The sequence below is a fragment of the Schistocerca gregaria genome, chromosome X, assembly GCF_023897955.1.
Source record: "Schistocerca gregaria isolate iqSchGreg1 chromosome X, iqSchGreg1.2, whole genome shotgun sequence".
NCBI classification, from domain to species: Eukaryota; Metazoa; Arthropoda; class Insecta; order Orthoptera; family Acrididae; genus Schistocerca; species Schistocerca gregaria.
This window is the reverse complement of record NC_064931.1, coordinates 388,082,450-388,102,368: the sequence shown is the minus strand read 5'-3', so window position 1 is coordinate 388,102,368 and position 19,919 is coordinate 388,082,450. Positions and strand designations below refer to the sequence as shown.

The window sequence follows — 19,919 nt, the reverse complement described above, 5'->3', positions numbered from 1 at the left end:
TCCGCCACACACCGTTGGGTGGCTTGCGGAGTATAAATGTAGATGTAGATATGTCCTCTCTAAACGTTTCTGTGTGAGGAGAGATGTGCAAGCTTGTTTACAAGACCCCTGTTGAACCAGAAGAGAATCTGGTTGCCCAGGTAGTGACAGCAGCAGCAGGAATTGAGGATAATCCTGCAGTCTTTGACTGTGTTAGACAGAACAACTCAATGGATGCAATTTTGAACCTCTATTGTAACTGAAATAATTGTGTTGCGCTAATGATTTGTCTCTTGGTAATAATGAATTAAAACTCGTTTTAGTTACTTTTTGTCCTCACAGGAAAATACATTAGAGAAAGTATTTTTACTTTACCATACAACCTCCCAGAGTACGTTAGTTTAATTAATTTAGTTTAATTTAATTAAAAGTTAGTTAGTTTAATTAATTTTCATACAGAGAAACTCCCTCTACCTCTTTAAATTGTGAAATCAGAGACAAATTTTTATTTCGGTGCCCCGTGCAACCTCCCAGAGTTTATCGGTTTAAATCATTTTCACCGTGTATGTACCTTCGTACACTTATGCACCATCGGCGGTATGCTGGTGAACAATTTTAGCTGCAATTCATTGTGACAGATAGCAGAGCAACCAGAGCACTATAATGTTGTCCGTGTTTAGTGGCGTTATTAGGCCTGGTAGGGTGTATGTTAGGGGCGTGAACAGCGTCAGATGTTGAGGGATCACTGAGGAGGACATGGAGATACTACGCACTCGTGTGAGACGGCGTTGTCAGCACTTGGCAGAGTTTAAAACAAACCTCATTGTGGATCTCCACTTAGCCGGCTGGTCCAGTCACTCAGTATCCGAATTTGTGGAGCATTCGGATGTGTTCGTGGGCCCGATGTTGGAATGCATGAGAACATGGGGGCAAGCATACTCGTCGTCAAGGTTCTGGTCGAGGGTTGATCATGCCTGACCACCACAAGGAAAGATAGCAGTATTGTGTACCATGCACTTCGCAACCCTTTTACATCTGACCCTGCCATCCGTGAACAAGTAATGTACTCCCTGCAACATTTTATTTCATCCCATATTTACAATTAGGCCCACTAGGCACGGGCCTAGGGGCGGCAACTTAAGGGGGGCAGCCGTTTTTGCTCTGTACGCAGTTTAATCTTTTACATTTTAAAATAACTGCGCTTACAAACGACAAAAACTTTTAATATTATAAACCAACTTGCTAGTTTAAATAAGACTTAAGAATGAAATTCGACAATACAAACTTGGAAATATACATAGTTTACTTGGTGACCGAATGGAAATTTAACATTGGGTTTCTGTCTGGTATCATCATCATAACTGTTCAAAACATTTTGGAGTGAGCTCTCAGGACGGCGATCTACAATACAATGTTTGAAACATTATTATTCTGAGAATGTTGTCGGCTTCTACTTAACCCTACCATATTTCCCCGTGAAAATACCGGAACCCCTCAAAAGCTGTTATAAACTAATCAGCAGTTTTTTAATTTCTGTAACATGTGTGGGCCTCAGTATGTAAAACCTGACTCTAGTTATATTTCTTGTATAAATTATGGAGAAGTATCAAATCAACCCTCCATTACTGTAATTAATGTGAAAGCTCTGTGGTCTTCAATATCTGAGCTTTGATTTAATGGCACCTGTTTAACAAAACATGTTGATACTGGGAATGTTTCACATTTTTAAACACATGTCTATACGAAAAGGACATAAGCAGAATATCAAATAACGTGTGAAATACACTTCACAACAGTTTAAAAGTTTTATTTATTTATTTATTTACTTAGTCAATTTTTTTTGGCAAAAGAAGAAGAAGAAACCTACTTTCGTTTCTCTCATTTATTTCGTTTGTCTCATTTATTGGGCTGCAGCCTGCACGATATCGAAATTCCTACTCTGTGCAATCGAATAGTACGTGGAATTGAGAATTTTAAATTAAACTTCTTAAGTAAGCATTTTTTTCTTCGAAGAAAGGCTATTTTTATTTTATGTTGGAACAAAAGGTGCATTTGCGTGCAGACATAACAACAGTGTTCACACAAATGACAACACACAAGATCAACTGCCAACAAGACTACTTAAACGTTGTAGTCTGTCTTTTCTGCCCACAGAAACAGCTAAAATGTTATAAGAATAAGTGGGATAAGAGTTGATCCAGCACACCTCACTGCAAGAAATTGCAAAAATTATTTGATTTTTAAATTAGAAAGACAGTGTCAAGAATATTCACAACATATTTGCGTTCCAAGTAAAATTCCGGCGACGCGGGAAACAGAAGCAAAAAAGGAACCGTCCCGTTTTCTTTACGAGACGAATTCCAGCCGGCAGGTGTGCTTCTACTGTCCACTGACAACAGAGAAACAGGTGACAATGAAATTAAATTATTCTGCATTGTCGCTCTTTCATAGCACAGTTACGTCAAGTAATCCGAGTTGGTTAGTTCATCGCTCTGTGTTTCAAAGAAAAATCTTTGGGCTCGTGTGACATATTTAAGGTAAAAAGCTATGTGCTCATGTGCGGTGTAGTACGATTAGAACTGGATACAGTCTTTCATTCCTTTTACAATTTCTTTCTTTTGTTTTAACTGTTGGTTAACAATTTTGTAAACGCATTAATACGAATAACAGGGAAAAAATCAAACGTGCATAATTAAGTTGGGCGGCATTTCGGAAATTATCGAAGGAAAGGCGAGAACGAGAAGCCAATGTTCTAAAAACAGCAAAAAATGTTGCTGGTTCAAATTCGAGTTCAAGTAGTGCGGCTGTTGTAAAAGAAGTAAATACAGTCGAAACAAAAGTTAAAAATGAAGAAAAGCAAATTGTTCCTGATTTAGTGTTTCACGAAAAACTATATGTCTTGTCAGACAGTAGAAAAAGAAATAACCTCGTTAGTGATGATCCTGCAGAATGGTATGTCAATGAATCAAAAATTGATATTCTCTTACAAGGTGGCATTAATAAAAATTGTAACAGTGATTTTTCTAATTCAAGTTCAATAGGCGATGAAACCAGATATTAGAACAAAAATGTATTTTACCGTAAACTTTTAAATGGTGAATCAATTTTGCGTGCTGTTTTTTGTACACCTTGTTAATTGTTCAGAGGTAAGGCCGCAATTGCTCCTAATGGTATTGCAGATTGGAAAAATATTTCTAATATTTTATCTCATCATTAGACTTCACTTGAACACAAAAATTCTGAGTTATCACTCTCAACAAGAAAAAAGTCACTTGGAACAACAGATAACCAATTCAAGTCATATGTTGAGACAGAAAAAATGTACTGGCGCAGTGCGTTGAAAAGGGTGTTTGCAGTAGCGAAGAAGCTAAGACTGGTTTCCCCTACGTGGACACGTTGAAAGATTCCATTCATTACATAATGGTCAATTTATGTTGTCTCTTGAACTTATAGCCGAGTTTGATCTTTTTCTCGCAGAGCACATTGAAAGATATTGAAATCCAGGGCAGGGACATACGAGTTATCTTTCCTCAACAATCTGTGATAAAATAATAGAGCTTTTCTCTGAACGAATAAAAAGAATTATCATAAGTGAAATAAAACAGGCTAGATATTTCTCTATAGTAGTAGATTCTACTGCGGACATTTCACGTATCGATCAATTATCTTTCATATTAAGATATTTGAACGAGAATGGTGAACCTGTTGAACGTTTCCATCTGTTTTTAAAAAACCCGAGACTCAAGTCCGAAAACTTAGCTGAGGCCGTACTCAAAGTCCTGTCTACAAATTCCATTGATATTACTGACTGTAGAGGCAAGTCATATGACAATGCATGCATTATATCAGGAACCTACACTGGTATGCACGCACGCATTAAAGAACGAAATCCGAAAGCACGTTATGTGCCAGCTGCAGCATATACTTTGAATTTAGTTGGCACTAGTGCTGCAAGCTGTTGTCGGGAAGCATGTTCATTTTTCACTGTAACGCAAGACCTTTATAATTTTTTTCTCTGCTTCTACACAGCGCTAGGATAAACTTCTTTCCTTCATGAAATGAGGAAGCAAAACGGTAAAAAGTTTATCAAAAACACGTTGATCAGCAAGAGAGGAAGCGTGCGTAAGTCTGTATGAAACCTGGGAGGGCGTTATCAATGCACTCACACATATTTCCAATAATACGCTTGAAAAACCGCTTGTGCGAAATGAGGCTTCGGCTTTATGGAATCAATTCAGCAGACTAGAAACACTATTCATGATGGCAGTTTGGAAGGACATACTCCAGAGGTTTCATTGTGTAAATCTGAAATAGCAAATTGTAAATAAATTAATGAACAAAGTAAAAGCATATGGACTACGAAACCAATTGTGTGATTGGATTGAAGAGTTCCTAGATAACAGAACGCAGCATGTCATTCTCAATGGAGAGAAGTCTTCCGAAGTAAGAGTGATTTCAGGTGTGCCGCAGGGGAGTGTCGTAGGACCGTTGCTATTCACAATATACATAAATGACCTTGTGGATAACATCGGAAATTCACTGAGGCTTTTTGCGGATGATGCTGTAGTACATCGAGGGGTTGTAACAATGGAAAATTGTACTGAAATGCAGGAGGATCTGCAATGAATTGACGCATGGTGCAGGGAATGGCAATTGAATCTCAATGTAGACAAGTGTAATGTGCTGCGAATACATAGAAAGGAAGATCCTTTATCATTTAGCTACAATATTGCAGGTCAGCAACTGGAAGCAGTTAATTCCATAAATTATCTGGGAGTAGGCATTAGGAGTGATTTAAAATGGAATGATCATATAAAGTTGATCGTCGGTAAACCAGATGCCAGACTGAGATTCATTGGAAGAATCGTAAGGAAATGCAATCCGAAAACAAAGGAAGTAGGTTACAGTACACTTGTTCGCCCACTGTTTGAATATTGCTCAGCAGTGTGCGATCCGTACCAGGTAGGGTTGATAGGAGAGATAGAGAAGATCCAACGGAGAGCAGCGCGCTTCGTTACAGGATCATTTAGTAATCGCGAAAGCATTACGGAGATGATAGTAAATTCCAGTGGAAGACTCTGCAGGAGAGACGCTCAGTAGCTCGGTACGGGCTTTGTTGAAGTTTCGAGAACATACCTTCACCGAGGAGTCAAGCAGTATATTGCTCCCTCCTACGTATATCTCGCGAAGAGACCATGAGGATAAAATCAGAGAGATTAGAGCCCACACAGAGCCATACCGACAAGCCTTCTTTCCACGAACAATACAAGACTGGAATAGAAGAGAGAACCGATAGAGGTACTCAAAGTACCCTTCTCCACACACCGGCAGGTGGCTTGCGGAGTATGGTTGTAGATGTAGATGTATTGATACTAAAATAGTGCATGAATTATATGAATCACTTGTAGAATCTATTGCATCTATTCGTGGCATGTTCGACTATTATGAAAATAAATCCATGGAGTTTGAACTGATTTAGACTATGAATGCACCTACAAAAGATCACGAAAACGCAAACTTCATGATGACGAAGAAGCGGACTCTGAAGAAGTTTTTCTGACTGGAAGGGAGAAATTTAGAGTCGAAACATTTCTCCCAGTATTCTATAACTTGTAGCCGGCCGGTGTAGCCAAGGGGTTCTAGGCGCTTCAGTCTGAAACCCCACCACCGCTACGTCGCATGTTCAAATCCTGCCTCGGGCATGGATGTGTGTGATGTCCTTAGGTTAGTTAGGTTTAAGTAGTTCTACGTTCTAGGGGACTGATGACGTCAGATGTTAAGTCCCATAGTGCTCAGAGCCATTTGAGCCATCTACAACTTGTACACTGAATTAGTGTGAAGGAAGGAAAGCTATAGAACACTGTTGGACTCCTTCACAGTTTTCCTTAACCTTAAGAACAGTTCACCTGACGATATTGCTGAACGTCCAGCAAAACTCCAAGCGTCATATGACACAGATTTAGAGCCTTCCTTCCCTAGTGAATGAGTGCATTTCGCAGTACTTTTGAAATCTTCTGAGATTAGTGATGTACCAGTCGAAATGTGTAAATTTTTACGAAAAGAGAGGTTACAGTCCATGTTCCCGAATGTTGACATACATTCTGTGTATGGCACTTACAAATTGTTCGGCAGAACGCTCGTTTTCGGCTCTTAAAAGACTGAAATCGTACCCGCGTTCTTCGTTGTTTGAGGAGAGATTGAACGCCTTGGCCACTCTTCACATCAAAGCCGACATCCTAACTGATAACTGTCTGAATTATGAAAAGCCAGACGCAAACTTTGCTGACTGGTGAGTTTATTTATTATTATTAGTTTTAAAAATTTAAGATTATAATGTGATTTTTATTATAACTTAGAGCACATGAATTGGATTTACAAACTACGTATTAACGGTCTATTTTACAATTGCCGATGGCAGAACGTGGAACTAAACCTCGAGTACGTGCACATGTGACCGAAGGCGCCCGACAATACTAAGCAATACCCGAATGACCCAGCCCGTTAGGCGCTACACCAAGAAGAAATGCAGGTGATAAACGGGTATTCATTGGACAAATTTATTATACTAGAACTGACATGTTATTACATTTTCACGCAATTTGGGTGCATAGATCCTGAGGACACAGTACCCATAACAACCAACTATGGCCGTAATAACGGCCTTGATACTCCTGGGCATTGTGTCAAACAGAGCTTGGAGGGGATTGTGCAGGTACAGCTGCCCATGAGGTTTCAGCACGATACCACAGTTCGTCAAGAGTAGTGACTAGCGTATTGTGACGAGCCAGTTGCTTTTCCACCATTGACCAGACTTTTTCAGTTGGTGAAAGATCTGGAGAATATACTGGCCAGGGCAGCAGTCGAACATTTTCTGTATCCAGAAAGGCCCGTACACGACCTGCAACATGCGGTCGTGCATTATCCTGCTGAAATGTACGGTTTGGCAGGGATCGAATGAAGGTTGAGCCACGGGTCGTAATACATCTGAAATGTAACGTCCACTGTTCAAAGAGCCGTCAATGCGAACAAGGGATGACCGAGACGTGTAACCAGTGACACCCCATACCATCACGCCGGGTGATACGCCAGTGTGGCGATGACGAATACACGCTTCCAACGTGCGTTCACCGTGGTGTCGCCAAACACTGATGCGATCATCATGATGCTGTAAACAGAACCTCGATTCACCCAAAAAGAATGACGTTATGCCATTCGTGCATCCTGGTTCGTCGTTGAGTACACCATCGCAGGCGCTCCTGTCTGTGATGCAGTGTCAAGGATAACCGCAGCCATGGTCTACGAGCTGATAGCCCATGCTGCTGCAAACGTCGTCGAATTGCTCGTGCAGATGGTTGTTGTCTTGCAAACGTCCCCATCTGTTGACTCAAGGATCGAGACGTGGCTGCACGAACCGTTACAGCCATGCGGGTAAGATGCCTGTTATCTCGACTGTTAGTGACATGAGACCGTTGGGACCCAGCACGGCGTTCCGTATTACCCTCCTGAACCCACCGATTCCATATTCTGCTTACAGTCATTGCATCTGGACCAACGCGAGCAGCAGTGTCGCGATACGATAAACCGCAATCGCGATAGGCTACAATCCGACCTTTATCAAAGTTGGAAACGTGATGGTACCCATTTCTCCTCCTTAGACGAGGCATCACAACAACGTTTCACCAGGCAACGCCGGTCAGCTGCTGTTTGTATATGAGAAATCGGTTGGAAACTTTCCTCACCTCAGCACGTTGTAGGTGTCGCCACCGGCGCCAACCTTTTGTGAATGCTTTGAAAAGGTCATCATTTGAATATCACAGCATCTTCTTCCTGTCGGTTAAATTTCCCGTCTGTAGCACATCATCTTCGTGGTGTAGCAATTTTAATGGCCAGTAGTGTATATAGACGATCTAGTTGCTTTATCGGAAGTTCCACGACGCCGTTCGCAAAAGTACGAGGAAAATCAGATGCCAGACTGAGACTTATTAGGAGAACCTTCAGAAAGTATCACTCATTCACGAAGGAAGTGACTTAAAAACACTTTTTCCACCGCTTCTTGAGTACCGCTCATCAGTCTGGGACCCTTATCGGATTAGATTAGTAGAAGAGGGAGGCAAGATCTAATGAAGAGCGGCGCGTTTCGTCACAGGTTCGTTTAGTCAGCGCGACAGCCCTACAGAGATGCTTAACAGACTCCAGTGGCATAGGCTGAAAGAGAGGCGTTGTGCATAGCTGATAGGTTCACTATTGAATGTCCAACTAAATGTTAATATCTCCAATTGTAGTAATTTTATTTCACTACTGATCCAATCATTGATCTCATAAGCCCACGAAGGCTTGTCGACCACCTATCTCCTTCAGTCATCCCGCGACTTCGCTATCCTTCTCCAGTTCCGCACTCGTAATCGTCTCAGATCCATCTCTGCATCATCCAACCATCGCACTCTTGATCTCCCCACTGCGTGGCTACCCTCTGGCTTTGCAGACTGCATCTTCTTTGGCACTTACTGCTCTTCCATTCTTTGTACACATCAAAGCCACTGTAACCGCCTTTACATCTATGGTGACTGGTTGATTCCAACAGAGTTCATAGTGTTCTGCATTGGTCCTAATTCTCCAACCACCATCATTACACCTAAACTAAACTCCGTTCGAAGAGGCCACCAAAGACCCAACGGTACCGACCGAATGCCGTGTCATCTCAGCCGATAGGCGTCACTGGAAGCGGATCTGGTGGGACATATCATGAGCACATCGCTCCTTCGGCTGTTATCAGTGCTCGTGAACGGAGCGGCTACTTCTTAATCAAGTAAGTCTTCAAACAGCCTCACAACGGTTGAGTGCAGACCGCTTTCCATCAGTGCTCGGCTGACGCGTATGGTCACATATCCAAGTGCTAGCCAAGCCCATCACTACTTAACTTCGGTGATCTGATGGGAGCCGATGTTACCATTGCGGCAAGGCTATTTGCGCCATTATCACGTAATACCCCACAGGTATCTTTCAAAGTACATTGCATTCCCATGCATCCAAGGTATTTCTAACTTTTCGTGTTACTGTCCACATTTCGGTTCCGTACATAACAGGTTTTATAACAGTTTTGTAAACTGTCATCTTCAGCTGTCTTGAGATGTTGGAGGATCGCAACAGGTTTAGGAAGCTGTAATAGCACTCGGTTCCTATTGTTATTCTTGCCTTTATCTCAGGTGGTAACATATTATCTTCTGTAGCCATACCTCACAAATATTTAAACTGGTGTACTCTTTCAAACATTTCAATCAGTTCATCGCCTCTCCACCTTGTTTTGTTTCTTGTGTTGATCATATATTCAGTTTTTTATCTTACTTATGACCAAGCCAAATGCAGACACTTCAAGTTATGAAACTACGTAGTTTCTCAGTAGACATTCCCTATTCCTCCTAAGCATGGCTGTCATCCAAACATGCTATGTTCTGAGGCGTCCTGTTGAATATACATTGAAGAACCAAAGAAACTTGTACACCTGCCGAATATCGTGTAGAGCCCCCGTGAGCACGCAGAAGTGCCGCAACACGACATGGCATGGACTCGACTAATGTCTGGAGTAGTGCTGGAGGGAATTGACACCATGGATACTGCAGGGCTGTCCTAAATCTGTAAGAGTACGAGGGAGTGGAGATCTCTTTTGAACGGCACATTCCAAGGCATAATAACTTTCATATCTGGGGAGTTTCGTCTCCAGCAGAAACGTTTAAACTCAGAATAGTGTTCTCGGAGCCACAATGTAGTAGCTCTGGATGTGTGCGGTGTCTCGTTATCCTGCTGGAATTGTCCACATCCATCGGAATGCACAATCGACATGAATGCATACAGGTGATCAGACAGGTTGCTTAGGTATATGTCACCCGTCAGAATCATATCTAGTCTATCAGGGGTCCCATTTCACTCCAAATGCACACGTGCCTCACCTTTACAGAGCCTCCATCAGCTTCAACAGTCCCCTGCTGAAAAGCAGGGTCCTTGGATTCATGAGGTTGTCTCCATACCCATACTCGTCTTTATCAGCTCAATTCAGTTTGAAACGAGACTCGTCTGACCAGTCAACATGTTTCCAGTCATCGACAGTAAAACGTCAGTGTTGTGTCGTGCAGTCATCAAGGGTACCTGAGAGGGCCTTCGGCTCCCAAAGCCCATATTGATGATGTTTTGTTGAATGGTTCACACACTAACACTTATTCGTACTTTTTCACTTCCCTCAATTTTCTGAACCAGTTCATTCATTTTCTCTAACAGCTCTATCCCACCAGATTTGAAAATTTCACTTCTTATCGTATGTTTCCCCACAACTCTGTAGTTCTTCATCTCCTTAACAGCTATAATCATTCCTTCCAGTGTTGGTTCCTCTTCATCACCTTTGCTGTCAGCTTGTTCCACCTATTTCTCTTCTGCAAATTCCTGGATTTCCCCATATTTTAATGGTGTTGTTCTTTAAAATATTCTCCTCCTCTGTCTTTCATTCTTTATTCCTGCATTTCATAGTCCGATGCTGCCATCCTTGTTGAATCTTTGAGAAGTTGAAAGAATCACCCGACCAGTTCCAAATAAAAGTTTCTTGGAACCTTTGACCTAGGTTTCGACAAGTTTAAAATTGTCTTCTTCAGAAGATATAGTGGACCTTGTTATATCACATGCTAATACATTACATTGTGTCCATTATACCTTCTGAAGAAGACAATTTTATAACTGTCGAAACCTAGTCAAGGGTTCCAATAATCCTTTATCTGCAACTGGTTGGCCAATTCTTTCAACCTCTCCAAGTTTACTATCATATAGTTGCTGAATTTACAGCCTTGTTTTATCTCTTTTACTCCCTTAAACTTGTTCTAACATACTTTTCTCTTCTACACTCCTTGACATTGTTCAGTATATTTTTCTCAAATCCTCTCTCTTTCCTTTTTGTTTTATGGGATGGACACTGACAATGCCTGTCAAAGCAACACTGCAGCATCAAAGCTACACTGCAGCATATCAGTAAAGCTGATAGCAGACTTTTTTTCATTATTTCTACAACTATCTAACAGTAACGTCCCTTAGCTCAGTGTAGATTCTGCGACTTTGCTGACATAAAGACATTTCTCACGGGCCATCCCTGTCGCCCATTTCCAGAGAGATGTGCATTGCACCAATAACACACAGACTGTGCTGACTGAGATAATTGCAGGAAAAAAACAGTTGTGACTGAAATCATAGTTTTATGAATAGTAACATGATAATCATTATATTAATAAAAAAATTAATTTGTTTATGCAGTTTGTTTATGGAATGTGTTCTATACAATAACATCTTTGCAAAACTATACAGTCATTTACAATACATGTGTATGACTTGAATGGCAAATTTTCTCAAGAAGCCTGTGCTTCTCTATATCCTTCGGTTTTGTCAACATTATAAAAGGACTTTGCACTCACATGCAATTGGAAAGCGTGAAAAATTGCTGGTTAAACTCTACTAGAAACCATCTGAAAGTGGCTTCATGTAACAGAACTTTATTTCCTTTGTTCAATCACATTTATAATTAATTAATCTATTAGTAGTTTTATTGTGAAGGAACTTGAGATTAAAAAATTTTGAGTGTTAACTACCAAAAACTATAGTGAAAAGCCTATGCATATAGAAACTCTGAAGAATTGTTTTTCTCATTTTCAGGTGACATCATGGAGACGTTCATGGAAGAAGGAATCCAGTGGCCTGTTGTAACAGTCCTTTTAAGTTTACCTTTATTGTGGATCAGTGTACGTGGAGACTTTGGAACACTGAAGTTCTATCTGCGATACTTTGCATACATATTTTGTGTTTCTGTGGCGGGATTAATATGCATTCCATTATTTTTGCTGCGCCCTTGGAATGTTGACAATTTAACGTAAGTACTAGTAGGTCTGTAAAAATCTGGTTTCTATTCTATAGCTTAGTACAGCTATATACTTCACCATTATCAACAGCACCACTAAAATCAATCTTACCATTTATCATCACTGCTATCAGAATCACATCACATCAAAAGTTATTGTAGACCACAGTATCCTTCCTTTCACTATTTCTTCTTTTATTAGTGCTATAATTTTGAACTGTCATGACCAAGATACTATGATAGAAAGAACTTAACCATTAGTATCAGCAGAGATGCATATACCATTCTTTATTATGTCATCACATCTCATTTACGATGGGTTACTGTTCTATGCAAGTACAATGTTCCTTGAGTTTTCATTATTTCTAGTTCACCAAATCTGGTCTAATCCAGATTACATCAGCCTGACTACATATTCACATCTCTTTTCTTACGCACAACAGAACTTATATTACTCTTTTCTGTTTCCATATTCAAAGGATTATACCCATTGCAAACCCCATAAAATTCTCATCCTTTCCCAAAATTACAGGTTTGATTCACTCTGAAGTTTCTTAAATTCACCCCTTACATAACCACAGGTAGGGAATTTATTACAGATAGACAACTATGTACCAAACATGCTGTCACTATTAGGAGAGGAGACGAGGTGAAAAGGAAATGTGGACTGTGGAAGCTGCACACCAATTCAGCTTATGTATTTCATTTGGTACAAAACCTGTAAAGAAAATTCTAAAGAAACAGGAAATACTGCATAATAGGTGTAAAACAAACCATAGGATCCAAGATAGAGAGATGCTAAATAAAACACATTTGGGTGTCAAGAGAGCAATGTGTGAAGCCTTCAATGACTACCATGGCAGAATGTTGTCAAATGCTGTTTCACAAAGCCCAAAGAAATTCTGGTCATTTGTAAAGGTTGTTAGTGGCACCAAAGTTAGTGCCCAGTCACTCGTAGATGAGACAGAAACTGAAAATTTAGGGTAGCAAAGCAGAAGCAGAATGCTTAACTCCATTTTCAAATATTCCTTTAGAAAGGAAAAACCAGAAGAATTGCCTGAGCTGAGCATTAACCATGTACCACTGAAAAGTTGAGTGAAATAAGTGCTATGTCAGTTTGGAAACAACTGAAATCATTAAAACTGAACAAATCTCCAGGGCCTACAAACTTCTATGTTGAATTTGTGGCTCAGTTAGCTCCCTTGTTAAGTGTAATCTATCATCGATTTCTAAACTAAAAGAAAACATGCCCTGTAGTTGGGAGAAAGTGCAGGTCATGCCCATTTACAAAAAGAGTAGTAGAAGAATCCACAAAACTACTGTCCAGCATCCTAGTCATTGATTTGTTGTAGAATCTTAGAACATATTCTGAGCTCAAACATAATGACCTTCTCCTAGCTAAACAGCATGGATTCTGTAAAAATCAACCATGTGTCACCCAACTCACAGTTTTCTTACATGACATACTGAAATCTTTGGACCAATACAGTCAAGTAAATGTAGTATTTCCTGCTTTCTGAAAAGCATGTGACTCAGTACCATATCTGAGCTTGTTATCAAAAATATGATCATATGGGGTAACAAGCAAAATTCATGGCTGGAGTGAGGGAGGACACAGCAAGTTATTTTGGCTGGAGAGTCACCAACAGACGTAGAAGTAACTTTGAGTGTGGCTCAGGGAAGTGTGTTGGGTCTCTTGTTGTTCATGTTGTACATTAATGACCTTGCAGACTCTATTAATAGTAACCTCAGACTTTTTGCAGATTATACAGTTACCTATAATGAAGTACTGACTGAAAGAAGCTGCATAAGTATTGAGTCAGTTCTTGATAAGATTTCAAAGTGGTGCAAGTACTGGCAACTTGTTTTAAATGTTCAGAAATGTAAAACTGTGCACTTCACAAAATGTAAAATACATCCTATGACCATTATACCAGTAAGCCACAGTTGGAATTGTTTAACTCACACAAATATCTGAGTGTAACACTTTGTAGGAATGTGAAATGGAGTGAACATGTAGGCTCAGTTGTGGGTAAGGCAGGTGGAAGACTTCAGTTTATTGGTAGAATACTGGGTACATGCAGGCAGTCTACAAAGGAGACAGCTTACCAACCACTTGTGCAACCCATCCTAGAATATTGCTCAAATGTGCGGGACCCATACCAAATAGGATTAACGGGAGATACTGAATATATATGTATCAACAAATGACCAGGTAGCATACAGTGGTATTGTCAGAGCATATTCCTAGAATGGTGAGAAGAGTGTTTGTGGTGTCACCACCAGACACCACACTTGCTAGGTGGTAGCCTTTAAATCGGCTGCAGTCCGGTAGTATACGTTGGACCCGTGTGTCGCCACTATCAGTGATTGCAGACCGAGCGCCGCCACACTGCAGGTCTAGAGAGACTTCCTAGCACTCGCCCCAGTTGTACAGCCGACTTTGCTAGCGATGGTTTACTGACTTCTACACTCTCATTTGCCGAGACGATAGTTAGCATAGCCTTCAGCTACGTTATTTGCTATGACCTAGCAAGGCGCCAGTATCCGTACTATTGATATTGTGAATCATGTACCATAAAGAGCGACATTCTCCATTAATGGATTAAAGTTAAGTATTCCACCAGCTACATCCGTTTTTCACAATTCTAATTCCCTTGTCATGTTCCAGACCTCATGACAGCCTGCGTGAGCTAAAACGCGTGCATTTTGGCCTCCTTTAGCAATACGGTTGGCACTCCTGCCAGCCACAACAGTGTTTGCTGGTGAAATACTAAGCACTCGCAGATATCTCAGGAAAACTTCTTACTTCTGGTTTCTTGGGCTGGCTCTGTGTCTTATCAACCAGTCTGTGAACTCAAACACTTGCAGGAAAGCCCACAATGGTGATCAAAATGCATTGTTGCAAAATCTCACGGGCTGAAGGAGTAATTTATATCTGATTAATTTTACACATATTCTTGGGTGTCTTTTGACAAACTGTGATAGCATCAAAATGTCTATTTTACCATTCAAGAATACTTTTTAGTATCTGAAAATGGTGCTTTGAGTAACTGGGCTGTTATCACATGTAAGAGTTGGGTTGTGATTTATGGAGAACTATCCTTTAAGTAATATACATTTAGTTTTATTTGTAGCTATCACCAACTTGATGCTCCTAAAGTAAATTTATATCTATAAGAGCACATATTTGGCATTTTCTTTCAACTCCCATCTGCATCCCCAGACACCACTTAGATGTCTTCAGCCTAAGTCTCGACTCCATTCATGTTATTAGCTTCACCAAACAGTTCCAGTACGAATTTAGTCTTCAGATCCCAGAACATACACCCACATATTGAGCTTTAAGGCAACACTGTGTCATCTATATCATTACTTTGTGATGTCTACCAAGCCTTTGTCCATAAGGCCCAAACAGTAATCCTTAACATGCTAAAGGAACAACTGTGTACCAGACCAATGTTTATAAGAAGAGTAATCATAGAGTTTTATTACTTTGAAGACTCAAGCTGCGAAAGTGAAAATTTTGTGTTCATTTTTTTCTACATGCTCACTTTCCAAAGCAACACATTTTTCTCAACAGTGGATGATTTGGTGGAGATCTTGGTTGTAGAAATCTGCATTTCAGCTGCTCAGGAAATGTTCCACCTTGAAAATCACCTCATTGCATTCTGAAAATGGTCTCTTCATCAAAGGAAAGCCACTGAGTGCCATGTCAGGATCATATGGGGGTACCACAAATTTTGATAGTCCAAAGATGCAGCTTGTGTGACTGTGTCTTTCGCAGAATAAGCTCAGGCATTTTTATGGAGTACAAACACCTCCTCAGACAGCTTTCTGCTCCACATCATTTTGACAGCCTCCTGTAACATTTTCAGGGGAATTTAGTTGTATACTCCTGTGATGATTTGCTCCTTATTAGCATAATCTGTTAGCACCACACCATGGTAAAACACCTAGCATCACCTTGCTCGATGATGGCTGACTCTTTTGCCTTTTTCAGCAGTGGTGAATCCACATGTTTCCACTATTTGCTTTGCTCCTTTGTCTCAGTATAGCAATACACACAGCTCTCATCCAGTGTGATTAGGTGGCTAAAAAAAGTTGTTTAGATTGGACTGAGACACCTACAGCATTTCTACTGCTGCCTTGGTTTGGAGGGCTTCTTGAATGGGTGTGAGCAGTCACAGAACCCAGTGAGCAGCAACCTCTGTCATGTTCAAAATGTTGAGCCAGATGTTGAAAACTGATCTATGACTGATTTGTGCTTCTATCGGCGTCACCTCAGATGTGATCAGAGTGTCAGCTTCTCTTGTGATTTACCATCCTTTAAAGAGAGATAGCCTGACATTTTTGTCATTCAGATTTCTTTGACCATGCAGGGAGAGCCTCTGCCACCCAGTCACTGTGTCAAACAATGATCCTTTGTTGCTGTACACTTCCATCAATTACCATGGATTGTTGCTAAGTTGTTTTTCTTCAAATGCAGAAAATGAAGCACACTCTATTATTGGTCTGTGACATACTGTTTTGGCTACTATGATAGTGCAACACAAGGATTTCAACATGTACCAGGACTGCAGACATGCACCAGCAAACAAACAAAAAATCAACAGTGTAATTTTTTGAGGCTATAAGTAAAACCTTATGACTAATCTTCACATTGGTGTCTGCACCAACCCTTCTTTATTGATCACAGTGACACCCCTGTTTGCTTCCCATTCTGCTATACAAAAATATCAACTTAGCATTTCTGTTGGACCCTGTTATATGGTATATGGTACAACCATACATTTTTGCAGATATAGTGTCTAATATGGACAAATCATGTGACAATTCTGCCTGTATATGCAAGTGATTACTTACTTGCAGTTGGGGGGCAAACACTTGTAACAAAAATGATTCTTTTTTACAGAGTTTTATGACTTAGTGGACAAGTTAAAGATGGTAATTACCACTGTGGCACTCTGCTGCACAAGTATTGTAGTCTCACATTGAGGAAGTTTCCTGTTACTTGCATTCAGTTTGTGGATGAGCATCAAGGATTTACTTGTTGACAGTATGGAGCAAATTTCCCCTTCCTCTCCCATCCCCCTTCAAACAATCACACCACCTCCCCCTCCTCATTTCCAAAACTCGCTGTATTATTACATCCTGAGAAGTAAGTTTGAACAAACGTACCTGGTTCATTTGTTTTGTGGTACAAAATGGCCAGTTGAAATAGAACATAGAGAATATTTTCTCATCCTTAAGTGTGCTGTACCATCTATGTGATAGAGTTTTAGGAAATAACGACAAGTAATCCCTAATTATATATGTCTCTGTAGTAATTAATTTTCAGTATAAGATACAAAAATATTGTAATTTATAACCTGAATTGTACAAGCAACTGAAAGAAAAAGTAATCTTTAACTGAGTGCAGTGTAATGAATAATTAGTACAAAAAATAAGTCTAAATCTATTTTTCTTTCTTACAGTGATGTATCTAAAGTACTGAAGTATATCTCAAAACTTATTGGTATCACTTGGGAGATGCGTGACTGTCATCATTTGAAGGAGAACAAAGTGGGTGTGATTGTCTCCAATCATCAAACAATACTTGACATTTTGGGTGAGCATTGTTCGTATTTTTTGACTGATACAGAATATCTTTATGTAGGCCTCCTAACAAAGTTAATCACCACATTGCTTCATTTATTCATCTCATTAAAGTAAAAGAAAAAAAAACTGAAAGATCTGTTCCCCATGGTAACATTATCTTTAATTTCTATGTTACTGTCTCAAACAAATGTTAAATCACCAAAATTTTCCCCAGATTTACACTCTGAGACAAAAAGTGACACGTGGCGAAGGTATTATCAGAATGGGACAGAGGTTGGTAGATATGATGTACAGGTACAAACAAACAAATTATTACAATTTCAGAAAAACTGCATGACTTATAAAGAGAAAGAGCTTCACAAATTGAGCAAGTCAATAATGTTTTGCTCCACATCTGGCCCTTATGCAAGGAGTTTAGGCTACAGAAACAGATTCATAGAATAATAAACCATGCTAAGTACAGAGACTCCTGTAAACCAATATTTAAAAATCTCAGTATACTTCCTCTTCCTTGCTTATATATGTATGAAATATTAAATTTCACAAAAGGAAGTATTTTAAAAGATGGAAATAGCTTCAAGTATAACTGTGATACTAGGCAGAAGCACTACTTGCATGTCAATACAGTAAGTACAAACATTTGTAAGAAAGGAGTGTATCGTACTGGCATAATGCTGTACAATCACATGCCACCCTATTTGAAACAGATGCAAAATTTACAAAAGTTTAAAGTGAAACTGAAAGAGTACTTGCTTGACCACTGCTTCTATTCTGTTTCTGAGTTTTTAGAGTACCAGAAAAGTGTAGTGTAACTGTTCAAATATTCTTAATAAGTCTATCATATTATTTCATTATATTAAATTTGTCATCAATATTCAATATGTCTTGAATAATTTTTAATTATTTATTCTTTCAAAATAACAATGTGTATGATGTTGTATATACTGTACCAATCTGACTTGTCCTACATCGCTTGTGCAAAATAAGTACCTAAACATGATTTACAGGGCCAATAAAGAAATACAAATACAAATACAAGTTATTTGACTTGGCACTGGTTGATAGAATTGCTGGATGTGCTCCTGAGGGATATCATGCCAAATTCTGCACAGTTGACATGTTAGATGATCAGAATCCTGAGAGGCTGGACGGCTCTGCCCATAATGCTCCAAACATTCTCAATTCAGGAGAAACCCAGCGACTTTTCTGGCCAAAGTAGTGCTTTGAAAGCATGAAGATAAGCAGAAGAAACTTTCACTATTTGTGGGTGGGCATTAAATTGCTGAAATGTAAGCCCAGTGTTGTTTGCCATGAAGGACAACAAAATGTAGCTTAGAACATTACCAATGTACTACTGTTCTGTAAGGGTTCCACAGATGACAACCAAAGGGGTCTTGTTGCGAAAAGAGATGACACCCCAGACCATCACTCCTGTTTGTCTGGTCATATCACAGGTGGCAGCCAAGTTGGTATTGCCCCACTGTCCAAGTTATCTCCAGATACGTCTTTGGCCTGGAATCTCATTTACTGAAGTAGAATTGTCTTCAATGATGAGTCTGGCTTCGAACTGGGACCCAGTGATCACATGTCTGGGGCACCCTGGACAGCAGTGCAATACCAATCTGGCTGTTACCTACCATACAGGCTCACAACTATGAGTGATGATCTGGGATGCCATTTCTTTTCATAGCAAGACCTCTTCGGTTGTCATTCATGGCACTTTTGCAGCACAGTAGTACATTGATGATATTCTACACCCTGTTATGTTGTCCTTCATGGCAAGCCATCCTGAGCGTACATTTCAGAAAGATAATGTCTGCCTGAATACAGTGAGAGTTTCTAATGCATGTCTTCATGCTTGCCAAACCCTGCCTTGGCCAGTGAGGTCACCAGATGTTTCCCCAGTGGAGAAAATTTGGAGCATAATGGCAGGGCCCAATAACCAGTTCAGTATTTTGATGATCTAACATGCCTGTTGGACAGAGTTTGGTATGATATCTCTCAGGAGGACATCAAACAACTTTTTCAATCAGAGACAAGCTGAATAATTGCTTGCATAAAGGCCAGTGGTGCATTAGCACGTTATTGACTTGCTTGATTTCTGAAGCTCTCTCTTGTGAATAAATCATCCAATTGTTCTGAACCTGTAATCATTTGTTTGTCGGTACATGTACATCACATTTACTTATCTCCATCTCATTTGGATAATTCCTTCATGAAGCAGGATGTTTGTTTTTTCTTCCAGCTGAAAATGTGGCTATAAGAGCCCCAGTGCTTGTAACATATATAAATAAATATAATTCTTATCTGTACCTTTAGAGATTCAGTATTCCAAGGTGATTGTAGCATGTCACTAGAAAATGAAAGTTAGTGTTGTGTCACTGATCAATGAGAAGTGATTGTCAGAAATGTAAATAATCAGTATGTAACAAAACTGAGCGCATTTACCAAATTC

At 39.9% G+C, this 19,919-nt stretch overlaps 1 protein-coding gene across 4 annotated transcripts in view; it reads left to right on the top strand.

Moving 5' to 3' along the window:
• LOC126298774 (1-acyl-sn-glycerol-3-phosphate acyltransferase alpha-like) overlaps positions 1-19,919 on the top strand; it is a 588,589-nt gene that overhangs the window by 525,026 nt on the left and 43,644 nt on the right. For all 4 annotated transcript variants that reach the window (XM_049990225.1, XM_049990226.1, XM_049990227.1 and 1 more), the window contains 2 exons: positions 11,662-11,875; positions 17,341-17,474. In XM_049990225.1, coding sequence (XP_049846182.1) covers positions 11,670-11,875; positions 17,341-17,474 — 340 coding nt within the window. In that variant the 5' untranslated portion in view covers positions 11,662-11,669. The remainder of the gene's footprint in view (positions 1-11,661; positions 11,876-17,340; positions 17,475-19,919) is intronic.